The sequence below is a fragment of the Xenia sp. Carnegie-2017 genome, unplaced genomic scaffold, assembly GCF_021976095.1.
Source record: "Xenia sp. Carnegie-2017 unplaced genomic scaffold, XeniaSp_v1 HiC_scaffold_19, whole genome shotgun sequence".
Lineage (NCBI taxonomy): Eukaryota > Metazoa > Cnidaria > Anthozoa > Malacalcyonacea > Xeniidae > Xenia > Xenia sp. Carnegie-2017.
The window spans coordinates 6,789,723-6,801,651 of record NW_025813481.1 but is presented as its reverse complement, the minus strand read 5'-3'; the positions used below and the strand labels follow the sequence as shown (position 1 = coordinate 6,801,651).

The following is an 11,929-nucleotide window of genomic DNA, read 5'->3' as shown; positions in this document are numbered from 1 at the left end:
TTTGCCACTTTTACTTTGTCAGTCGTAATTAGTTTGATCGACTTAATGTTTTATTGTTGAATTTTACAAACAATTTGTTCTGCAGCTTGAACACACAGGAAACATTTACAATTCATCACATATGATTGGTTGCGAAGCGAAGAAATAATTCTAATTCAAAAATTCACGCTATAACGACGGTAAATAAAGATCTTTTAAAAACACAAACTTTTAAAAGACTTCTTAAAAATCTTGCACGCAGTCATTTGCACAATTGTGTAAGACAAAAATCGTGTTTCAATTTAAAACTTTTAAAAGACTTGGACTAAAAATCTCAACAGAAGTGTGTGAACAACATTCTGACAGACTTTACTAAACGTGAGAAGCTGATGTCGTTCAAATACAGATTATTCATAAAGTTGTTCTTCAATTTCTTTATATTTGCGAGAGGTAAGATTTGTTAAAAATATCAAATAATTAGCTACGTTGGTTCATCGAAATGACAGACTCAAGTTATAGTCGTTTTATTCGATAGTTTTCATGGAAAAGTTGAAAAACTATAAAGTTTCAAACTGATCAAAAAACTTAAATCTAAAGCTTGTTTAACATAAACAACAGACAAATCTGTAACAATCCTAAATTTTCCCAGAAATTTCTGGTTTATTTCTCGTAATTCGTTAAACAACGAACGGAGCACGACTAGAACTTTTAATATCGTTCATTGCCGTCATGTAAATGTATATATTATTAAATAAATTTGACACACAAATGGCAGAAAGACTGAGTGTAAAGTTTTATATTTTTAGTATGTATGAATGCGGAAGAAAATCAAAGATATGACGGCTGGTATAACAATCTAGCAAATCCAAACTGGGGAAGCGTCGGTATAAACACACACAAAAAACAAACATGTTTTTGAAGATAAAAATACGAATCTAAACAATTATATCATCTAGGATCTCCATTGACAAGACAAGAGCCACCCGCATATAAAGATGGCATAAATCAACCATCGGGATTTACTCGTCCCAATCCTCTACTTATCAGCAGCGCACTTCGATCGCAAAATGGAAACAAAAATATTCAATCATTTCGACGTGCTTCTGTTTTGTTGGTATTTTTTGGTGAGATACTTATGTATTATTATACTGAATTACTTAGAGGATAAAGGGGACACTAAAGTATGCAAGGGACATTGAAGTATATATTGGACACGATAGACTATAAAAAGACATTAAGTAGTAACCAAAGATTAGATAAAATTGACATACCTTTATAATCCCGCTCAGCTCAGCAAGTCGCACACGAAATCGTGGATACCAGCCGTCCAGGATGTCCCTCAGAGTACATGAATATCCAGGTTCCTAAAGAAAATAAAAGTGATTATAATTTCCGATACATTCCTTTTGTACGTTCAAATTATCATCACGGAGAGAGTGGTTGGTCACCAAACGAACCAAGACAACAGGTATGTACACAAGAACAATTATCGAGAGAAAAGTTAAAAAAATTGTAATTTCTTGCTCGAATTTATTCCCTCTAAACGAAACATTTTGTTTATTGTATATGTGCAAAGCGAAACGACGCAACACCGTGGCTCGATGGTGGTACAATATACGGTACATCTAAAGCATGGGCTGATGCCTTGCGTACATTTAAGGATGGAAAATTATCGATTAGTAAAGAGGGAGACTGGCCCGAGGAAAATTCTATAGGTCTACCAATGAGTAACCCAGCTATACCATCAAGTCATGATCTTAAGGATGCTAAACGTATACTAAGTAAGATTTCTCCGTCAAAAGCATTTTATTTTACTAATGAATTAAATTAAGCAAGAGAAACGTTATCAAAATAATCTCATTGTTTCTGGTCAACGTTAAAATATCGTTTTGTTATCGGCGATTTTTTAATTATTTATACATAACAAATGACGCAATGAGACTGAAGTGTTCTAATGTTTTAAATTCAATGATAAATGATATTTTTGTGTTTCCTTTCCCTCATATACTGAAATTTTGTTTATTTTAATTGTAATATTTTAGTTTGCATGTAGTACGATAACTTAACTCATAATCACACAATACAAGTCATTTACAAAAGCTAATACTAGAACAAAAAAATTTAGAGGTTGGCAATCATAGAGGCAACGAAAACCCGTTCTTACTTTCCATCGGAATTCTATGGTTTCGTTATCACAATAAAATGGCAGAACGTATAAAACGCGAGCATCCAAACTGGAACGATGACAAAATATTCAATGAAGCAAGAAAATGGGTTATTGCTACGTATCAAGTATGAAATAATTTATTAAAAGTTTCATAAAAAACTATAAATCAAATTAGAATATACTTCATGATGAGAACTCGGTGTTTCACAAAAGGAAAAACGAAAAATACGTAGGCTTTTGATGCTATATCATGCCTAAAGTTTGATAATTTCAAGATGATAAAATTAATTTCTTGTCGACTTTCATGTGGCCACACTATTTATTATCTAAACATTGAATCTTCATGAAACCTTTTCGTAAATTCTGATTGAGCAACGGCATTAAAGAAGAACTAAATGAGCTTTTTTTCCAGCATATAATCTTTTACGAATGGCTTCCATCATTTCTCTCGCCAACATATTCAAAACAATTGCTGAAGACAAAGTATCCGTACCAAGGTAACATTATATACGACAAGAAAAGAAGGAGTTTTGTCAGTAACCATAAAAAAATTTGCATTTAGGTTACAGATCCTCCATACATCCAGGTGTTAGTAACATGTTCCAAGCAACAGCCATGCGCTTTGCAGAGACAATGGTACCGTCACATGTTGTAAAAAAGTGAGTCATAAAAAAATTAAAAACTCAAATTAATATGACTGAGGGAATCTCAATTATATAACTTTTCCCTTCATTCAGATACCCTGATGATTGCAATTATCTTTATTATACAATTTTTCCCTTCATTCAGATACCCTGACGATTGCAATTGTCTTTATTATACAACTTTTCCCTTCATTCAGATACCCTGATGATTGCAATTGTCTTTATTATACAACTTTTCCCTTCATTTAGATACCCTGACGATTGCAATTGTCTTTATTATACAACTTTTCCCTTCATTCAGATACCCTGATGATTGCAATTGTCTTTATTATACAGCTTTTCCCTTCATTCAGATACCCTGATGATTGCAATTTTCCTGACAACGTAGAGACGAGATTGAGAATTTGCAATAGATACTGGAACAGTGAGGTAATTAAAACTATAATCATGATTAGTTAAGGAAACGTCATGATTCTTTAAGACCAACAATACTTCATTTAGGAAACAATAAAAGCGAAGGACCGAAAAACAAAAGATCATGTCGAGGCTATAGTTTATGGAATGATTAACCAAATAGCGCAAGGGGAAGATAGTATTTTCGTGGATGATTTACACAGTGAGAATAAACATGACAAATGAAACATTTGCCGTTAACATACAGGTACAGTTAGGTATTGAAGTATAAATAAATAAAAAACCTTCTCTATCCATTAGAGTTCGCATATGGTCCGTTAGAGCACTCTCGTCGTGACTTAATAGCATTAACACTCCAGCGCGGACGAGATCACGGACTTCCAGACTACAACACTGCAAGGAAAAGTTTCAACTTAAAGCGAGTAAAAAGCTTTAGAGACATCAATAACGATACAGAGGTTGTGTCTGACAAGGTAAAGAACATCTTTCATTTTTTTTAAAAAAAGATAAAACAATGCTTGGAAAACTATTATCTTCCATCGAAACAGACACTTGGCAAGCTTGAGGTGCTACACAATAGCAATGTGGATAACATCGATATCTGGCTAGGTGGAATTTTAGAGTCGGGAAAATTAGGACCAGGAGAACTGTTCACAAAAATCATCATGGAACAATTTCTAAGATTGAGAGACGGTGACAGGTTTTGGTACGAGAATTACAAGCAAAACAGGTAATTTCCAAGGACTTTTAACCTAAATACTAACTGTGCTAGTGTGTTTATCAAACGTTTCTTGGAGTCCATTGTTAATGCATGTTATTAGACTGTTTACGGAGGCAGAGGTAGACGAAATAAAGAATATTACATTCAAGCACATAATCATGGCAGTAACAAAAATTAAAAGTCAGCAACTTCAAGATGACGTGTTTTCTGTAATTAATGGTACGTTTTATTGACATTGATTTTAAAAATTTTACAGTCAAAATATGTAAAAATTCAAAATTTCTCTAAAGCCTCATGTCCAGTGAAGAATAGACCAATCTATCAAGAGCAATGCGAACCATTGAAGAAATATGATTACTTTTCCGGGAGCGAAATACCTTTTGTTGTGACGTTTACTATTCTTGGGTTACTTCCATTTGGTATGTAATCTAAAAAAAACAACAAAGTGAAAAACTTAGTAATTTACTTCAAAATGCCATGAATAATGTAAATGCTGTTATTTTTTAGTCGCCATTGCTGGGCTAAAAGGTCTAGCAAAGGTTCGAAATAAACGACGAAAAAAAGATCTCAGTAAGTTACGGAGAAGGACAAAAAAAGAAAGCGTCATGAGAAATGATTTGCGCATTTTTTCAGGTAGCTCGATCATTATATAAAACTTTGATGTGTTGCATTGATATTAATATAATAATTTATTACGTTTTAACTCAATAATATACCATAATATACTATAATATACCATAATACACCATAATATACCATAATATACTATAATATACCATCATATACATGCACTTTAAAATAGTTCTTGGGTTGCAAGTTACGTCATAGTCGCCATGTTGGATGATTTTCATAAAGGATCTTCCTTATTTACAATGCAAATTTCATCCAACATGGCGAGCATTCCATTGTTCTCTTACTCCCAGGGGATGGTTGTAACCCACAAATACAATTAAATAAATGTAAGAGGACAAATCGTGCGTTTGTTCTAGCTATCGAATGGGAAAACAGCTCAGTTTCTCGCGAAGTCAACGTGAGAATAGGTCCGGGACCTCTGATAACCATGACGACGAACAGGCATCAAATTTTACGTATCATCTCTCTTAAGCATGTGTCAAACATTAAGATAATTCGTCAAAGCGATAAAGAAGAAGAAATAATGTCTTTACGAATGCAAAGGGAATATGATGTGGTATGTTGGTGTTTTGTTGGTTAACACACGAGGAAAAAAGAAAAAAAATAGCAAAATTTTTCATCCTCAAATATATTGTGTATCCTTTCCAGGTTCTTGCATTTACTGACAACAGTGAACGAGAGGAGTTTATTACACATTTCAAATCATTTATGACGCAAGAGTCACCTGACCTGACGTCATCGAAAATTACATGAAGGGAAAGGAACTGTTTGAGACTGCAGTAACGCGTGAGGAAAGACAGCGGCAACTAGAGCAATTCTTTAAAGCAGCATTTGCAAGAGTAAGTTATTCAAGTGTCTAACTCTCAATAAAACCTTAACAACGTATTCCATGGAAGACTCCACTACTTTATTTTAGGCATTCGACTTAGACTGTGGTGAAGACTGCAAAAGTTCAAATTGAGCGCAAATGAGATCAAAGACATTTTGAGTTGTGAGTTATCACAAACAGAGTTCGCAGATGCTCTGGGCATACACACAAACTCTCCGTTTGTTGAACAAATGTTTCAGCTAGCAGACAAAGACAGCAATGGTTCCATCTCATTCAGAGAGTTTCTTGACATAATGTTAATATTTGCGAAAGGTGAGAAATTTCGACCTGCTGCTAGAATAAAAATAAAAACATAAAAACAACACATCGCAATAGAACAACACATTTTGTGCAACGTTCACAATAAAGAAGCTTTAAACAATGTTCAATTTGCGTGATAGACACATGCTTTAACAATTCTTGATTGATAATAAGGTAACCCAGAGGACAAGTTGAAACTGTTCTTTGACATGAATGACGTCACAGGCGAAGGAAAACTAGACAGGGAAGCATTCAAGAAAATGATGAAGTTAGTTGTTCATGAGTACAAATTAATTCTTCCTAACAATGAATACACATGAATTCTGATCCACCATAGTTAAATGAGATCGACTACAACTACATGAGATCCACCATAGTTACATGAGATCCACCATAAATACATGAGATCCACCAAAGTTAAATGAGATCCACCACTACATGAGATCCACCATAGTTACATGAGATCCACCATAAATACATGAGATCCACCATAGGTAAATGAGATCCAACACTACTACATGAGATCCACCATAGTTACATGAGACTTATTACAGTTATAAAAGGACTCCTGTCATTCTTAGGTCGTTTGTGGATCTCGTTGGAGCGAGCATTGAACCGAGCAATTTGAATAAGCTGGTCAACTCCATGTTTGAAGTGGAAGGAGAAGAAACGAAAGAGTTTCTTTGTTTTGAAGACTTTGGTGCTATCATGATGAATTTGGACAAGACAGAAGGCCTTCTCTCAGCCGCAAATAACGTTTTCATGGGTAAAAAAACATATGAACGTACTTTATAATTGAGAACAAGAACATTTTATCATCTCACTTTCACAACATAATTCCAGCACAAAAATCGTGAAACTATTTATTGTTGTAACAAATTATTTTACCAGGAGCAACTGATGCTATTTCTCTACTGAGAAAATCCCCGAAACGCGGTAAAGGAATCACCCCAAACGAGTTTCAAAAAAAGACAGTTGCAAGCAAAATGAGATGTGGAGATGTGCAACAAAACAATAGGTATGTATTTGTGTAACTATGAAGCTCCAAACATGTTGTTTTATAAAAATAGATGTACGTTTTGGAATAATATACGTTATTTATGTACGTAGTGGAATAATATATGTTATCTATGTACGTAGTGGGATAATATATGTTATTTATGTACGTAGTGGAATATTAATGTTATTTATGTACGTAGTGGAATAATATATGTTATCTATGTACGTAGTGGAATAATATATGTTATTTATGTACGTAGTGGGATAATATACGTTATTTCTTTTCTTGACAGAAATGATGGACGGTCGTGTCATGAAGGACTTCGAAGTACATTATCTCACTCAACACAATCACTCTTTACACAAAAAAATAACATTGAAGATAGTTCATTGTATGTGAAAGTCACGCGTTTCATTGAGAATCATAAAGCACACATATTTATAGTGACATTTTACACTCTCATTGTGATTGGAGCTTTTGCTCGCAAAGCTTACGGTAAGAAAATAACTTTTTAAGACAAAACATTGAATTTTAACCGACCAGTACAGATATTTCTATGAAGATAAAATGAAAAACTAAATCCAATCCAACATTCTTTTGAAACCTATAATACGTATAGTCCAAGATTTATGATTAACTATTGGTATGAGTACACTGGATTTAAGTAAGAGCATTCGTTCGTCTGTGATAAAGATACTAGAGTAGAGTATGCAAGAATGAACGGCAGTATACTAAAGTACATATAGAAAGACAAGAGCATATGAAGTTAAAGTTCATGTCACTTTTTCATTTTGATTTAGAATACTCAACATCAAAAAAGTCGTTAAGCTTACGACAAGTTGCGGGTTACGGTGTAAGCCTTAGCCGTGGAGCCGCTGCAGCAATGTCCGTCACATTCTCTACACTGCTTCTCACCATGTGTAGAAATACCATAACTTTCCTGCGTGAGACACCAGCCATGAACTGGATTCCTTTCGATTCCGCTGTAGCCTTTCATAAATACGTGGCTTGTCTGGCCTTATTCTTCACAGGTACGAAACATTTAGTGTTTATTTAGTGTGTCTTCTAAGGAGACAATGTAAATACTATATGAGACCTTATAAAACCACAGATTATTATGAGAAAAATGCCAATGATGTGAAAAACAATGCTTGTTCAAAGTACATTTTTATCTCACCTAGTACTTCATGTTATTGGTCATGGAATGAACTTTTATCATTTCGCCACGCAGTCTGCCACAACATTGTCGTGTCTATTTCGAAACGACTACCATCGGTAGGTTATAACGTGACGTCATTATATACAGGGGGTGACATAAGTACATACATGGGTGCTACCAAGTCGGTTATTGATATATAATATCTCCATTCTTAAGGTCGCATGTTTTGCCAGACTTTACGTATTATTGTTGGCAGACAGTAACAGGTAAAAAATATGAATTTCTTGGACCAACGTGTAAAATGAGATTTCACGTACTAAAAATGACTTCATCAAATATTTAGGCATCTCTGGTGTGCTTTTATGCATTATAATTGTCATAATCTACGTGTTTGCTACCCAATATTCACGAAGAAACGTCTTCAAGTTTTTCTGGTGGACACATCAACTTTACTCCGTACTGTATGCGTTGACAATAATTCATGGTAGTGCTCACTTACTCCAGGCACCTGAATTTCACCTCTATCTTATTGGTCCCGCGGTATTGTTTACTCTCGACAAACTCATTAGCATGTCACGGAAGAAAGTCGAGATACCTGTTGTGAAAGCTGAGCTCCTGCCATCAGGTTCATTTCTATATCGTCTACATTCTTGCTTTAAACACGAACATGCACATGCGCACACACATGCATACACACAAGTACTTCTGACAACAAGACCGTCACTTAGAGCATGAAATACGAGTAAGGTTGCCATAAAATATATAAAATTGATGTTATTTCCAATATCCAATGAAGAAAAAGATCGTAAAAACCAAGCAAAGAAGGATGATTGCTTGAAATGCACAACAGTACTCCTGACAGTATTCTGCTTTTAGATGTCACCAATCTTGTGTTCAAACGCCCAGTTAACTTCAACTACAAGTCAGGTCAATGGGTGCGTATTGCGTGTCTGGATCTCGGCGGAAGTGAGTATCATCCATTTACACTGACGTCAGCCCCTCACGAGGAAAACCTTAGCCTGCATATTCGGGCAGTGGGACCGTGGACAACTAATCTACGTATGACTTACAAGATAAATAATAATCAAGTATTTCCAAAGGTAAGACCAAGAACAAATAAACCATTTATATTGCGAAATATATCAACCGGTAACCACGTGTGTTGTTCATGCATGTTTACAGTTGTACTTGGATGGTCCATTTGGTGAAGGTCATCAAGATTGGTATCGTTTTGAAGTATCTGTATTGGTTGGTGGTGGTATTGGTGTCACACCTTTTGCCTCCATTTTGAAGGATATTGCTCATAATGGAAATATCAAATCAACATTTGCCTGCAAACAGGTATGTGTGAACAAGATACACTGACGTCATGAGACATCAAGTATGACGTCACGAGACATCAAGTATGACGTCATTATACATCAAGGATGCATTGAGTTATACTGTGAGCACTATAGAAAACTTAGCAATCACTACAAACTCAGCAATTCTATTCACCTCGCTTTGCTTTAAACAACCTCCATTTTGTAGAACTTTTGCATAGTGAACGATTGTCAAACCTACTTCCAAGGCAATCTCTCTGACGACAAACAAATGACTCATTTGCTCCTTTCTTGTTAGGTATACTTCCTGTGGGTGACCCGTACCCAGAAACATTTTGAATGGTTAACAGAAATCATCCGTGAAGTAGAAGAGAAAGATACAACGGGAGTTGTCACTGTGCACATCTTCATTACACAATTTTACGAAAAATTTGACATGAGAACAATGATGTTGGTGGGTTATAATAAAAAATCTTCATCTTCAAACACCAACAAAAAACACCTTTCAACAACAACACGTCAATGAATTTCCTTTATTTAGTATACATGCGAACGTCATTTTCAAAAGATTTCTGGCCGATCACTTTTTACTGGTCTTCGTGCAATAACTCACTTTGGAAGACCTGATTTCAATTCAACATTGAAAAACATTGCTGCACTACATCCCGAAGTAAGCAATCCATTAAATAAATTATTTTAAGGACGATGTGTAAGTGTTATTGTTTCTTTCATTTAGGTAAGAAATATTGGAGTATTTAGTTGCGGTCCACCTGCAATGACTAACAATGTTGAAAAAACATGTGTAAAACTAAATCTCAACCATGGACCGACCTTTTCACATCATTTTGAAAACTTTTGAGGCTTAATGTAGGCCTATTCTTGATATTTTATCTTTAACTTTGATGGCAATTGGCAGTATTTTAGAGGAAACTCTAATATAGTAAAAGGAGTTAAAATACTTAAATAAATAGAGCTGAATTATAAAAATTAATGTAAGTCATTATATTGTTGTACTTTTCATTTCTTATTTGAAAATAAATTCTTAAAAATCATTTCTCTTTTACACAATACAGAATATTATGAAAAGAAAAGTGCATTTGAGTAGAGCAAGTTGCTGAAATCTTTTTGCTCATGTATTTAAAACGAAAGACTGATTAGTTGTGCACCCTTCACCTTCGACTAAATCTCTTTCGGTTTGCAGGACATTTAATCACTAACATTGCTGAAAGCATGTGTTTTACATATGCCCCCAGTGGAGATCAGTTTGGTTGTCAGGGTCAGCATATTTAAATACAACTCAATCAAAATCTACTGTTAACAATAGCCACTACAAATGCAAATGAACCCTTGTTTTTTTTTAATTTTCTAATGAACAAATGGATAGAATTCTTATTAAAGAACATACTATTTCAACTCCAAACAAAAGCAACTTGGCAAGTTCATGCAATTCTATACAAAATGCACTTTCTCCATAAAAAATGCACTCAACAACTTCTATCACGGTTTAACTCAAGGTCTAAGGCTAACAACCATATTTCTAATCCCCAAAACTCTCCTCCAAACCATATTTAACGAAACTACTAAGCACCTTATCCCTACTTCTAAGGACAAAGTGTTTTCATCTAACCTTGTTTACAAAAACTCTAGTCTTGACCTCATTCTTCAATAATTCTTTAATTTCATTGACAATAATGTTGATCCTACAGAAAGCATTTGACATAAGTTCGGTCGAATAAAAAATTTGAATCTCTCTTTGAAAGTTTTATAATTTCTACGAAATAAAACGTTTTATCAACAAACATTTTCACATTTTAACAAAAACCACAATTTTGTAAGAAACGTATGAACATGACACAAAGAAATTTCATGCAGTATAATACACATATCCAGCAATAATTTTAGTGAATCACCAAAATTTAGAAAAATGATCAACAAGAAGTTACTATTGGAATATAAAATGACAAAAACATTCATGAAAACAAGAGATGGCTTACTCTTCGACGGTCGTCAACTTCATCTTGAGTTCGTGAAAGACTTTTTCCAATAGCTTCAATTAAATAGTCGTCTAATAAGCAGTTTAAGCCCGGGTAATGCTGTAAATCTTATTAATTCGGCTAAGAATACAAACTTTACAAAATACTAGTACGATAAAGACTTTCGTCTTTCTGAAGTCTAAATATGGCGCGGGAAGCAATATATTTAATCAACAAATATAATTGGTCAATAATGGTCACGTGTGACGTATTTAGACATAAAAGAAGAAAGTTTGTAGTAAATCAAAATGATTTTTTGCTGCAATCGATGAAAAAACTTGGCGAACAAAAAACTTTACAGGGATAAAAATTTATGATTTGAGCCTTGATTGCATAGTTTATACTTAATATACATAATATCGGTTCACGATTCAGATAACAATTTAAACTTACTCATGTAATATTGTTAAACTTTTATGGAATCCCCCTCTCTTCACGTTCCATGGTGCCACGTTCCCTGAGATCAATATCCTCAAAACTATAAACAATCCTTTTAGCTAGGCAGCCGTATATTATTTATGATACTTCTGATGTTACAGAGATAACATAAAAAAAATAAATAAGTAACAACAATTGATATGGGATTGAGGTCATCATTTATTCCGGGTAGGGGGCGTAGAGGGCGTAGGGGGCCGGAAGAAATTTTCCTGTTAAGCAAATTTAAACGAGATTATTTGATGCCTCTCCCCAAATTAAGACAACATATTTCATAACCCCACCCCCACCCC

The 11,929-nt window shown here is 34.4% G+C and overlaps 1 protein-coding gene across 1 annotated transcript; it reads left to right on the top strand.

Moving 5' to 3' along the window:
• Positions 1-263: 263 nt before the first annotated feature.
• On the top strand, positions 264-10,220 carry LOC124439535 (dual oxidase 1-like). The gene is given in 33 exon segments (XM_046989777.1): positions 264-429; positions 786-863; positions 936-1,103; positions 1,269-1,447; positions 1,556-1,760; positions 2,105-2,271; positions 2,559-2,643; positions 2,709-2,805; positions 3,144-3,219; positions 3,292-3,406; positions 3,505-3,677; positions 3,753-3,934; positions 4,026-4,144; positions 4,216-4,344; positions 4,433-4,558; positions 4,915-5,114; positions 5,207-5,312; positions 5,315-5,397; positions 5,475-5,513; positions 5,516-5,699; positions 5,862-5,955; positions 6,269-6,453; positions 6,579-6,705; positions 6,980-7,182; positions 7,488-7,718; positions 7,869-7,962; positions 8,063-8,112; positions 8,190-8,471; positions 8,723-8,946; positions 9,029-9,187; positions 9,467-9,622; positions 9,710-9,838; positions 9,905-10,220. Coding segments are annotated over 33 exon segments (4,629 nt in total). The 5' UTR covers positions 264-368; the 3' UTR covers positions 10,028-10,220.
• Positions 10,221-11,929: the final 1,709 nt, after the last annotated feature.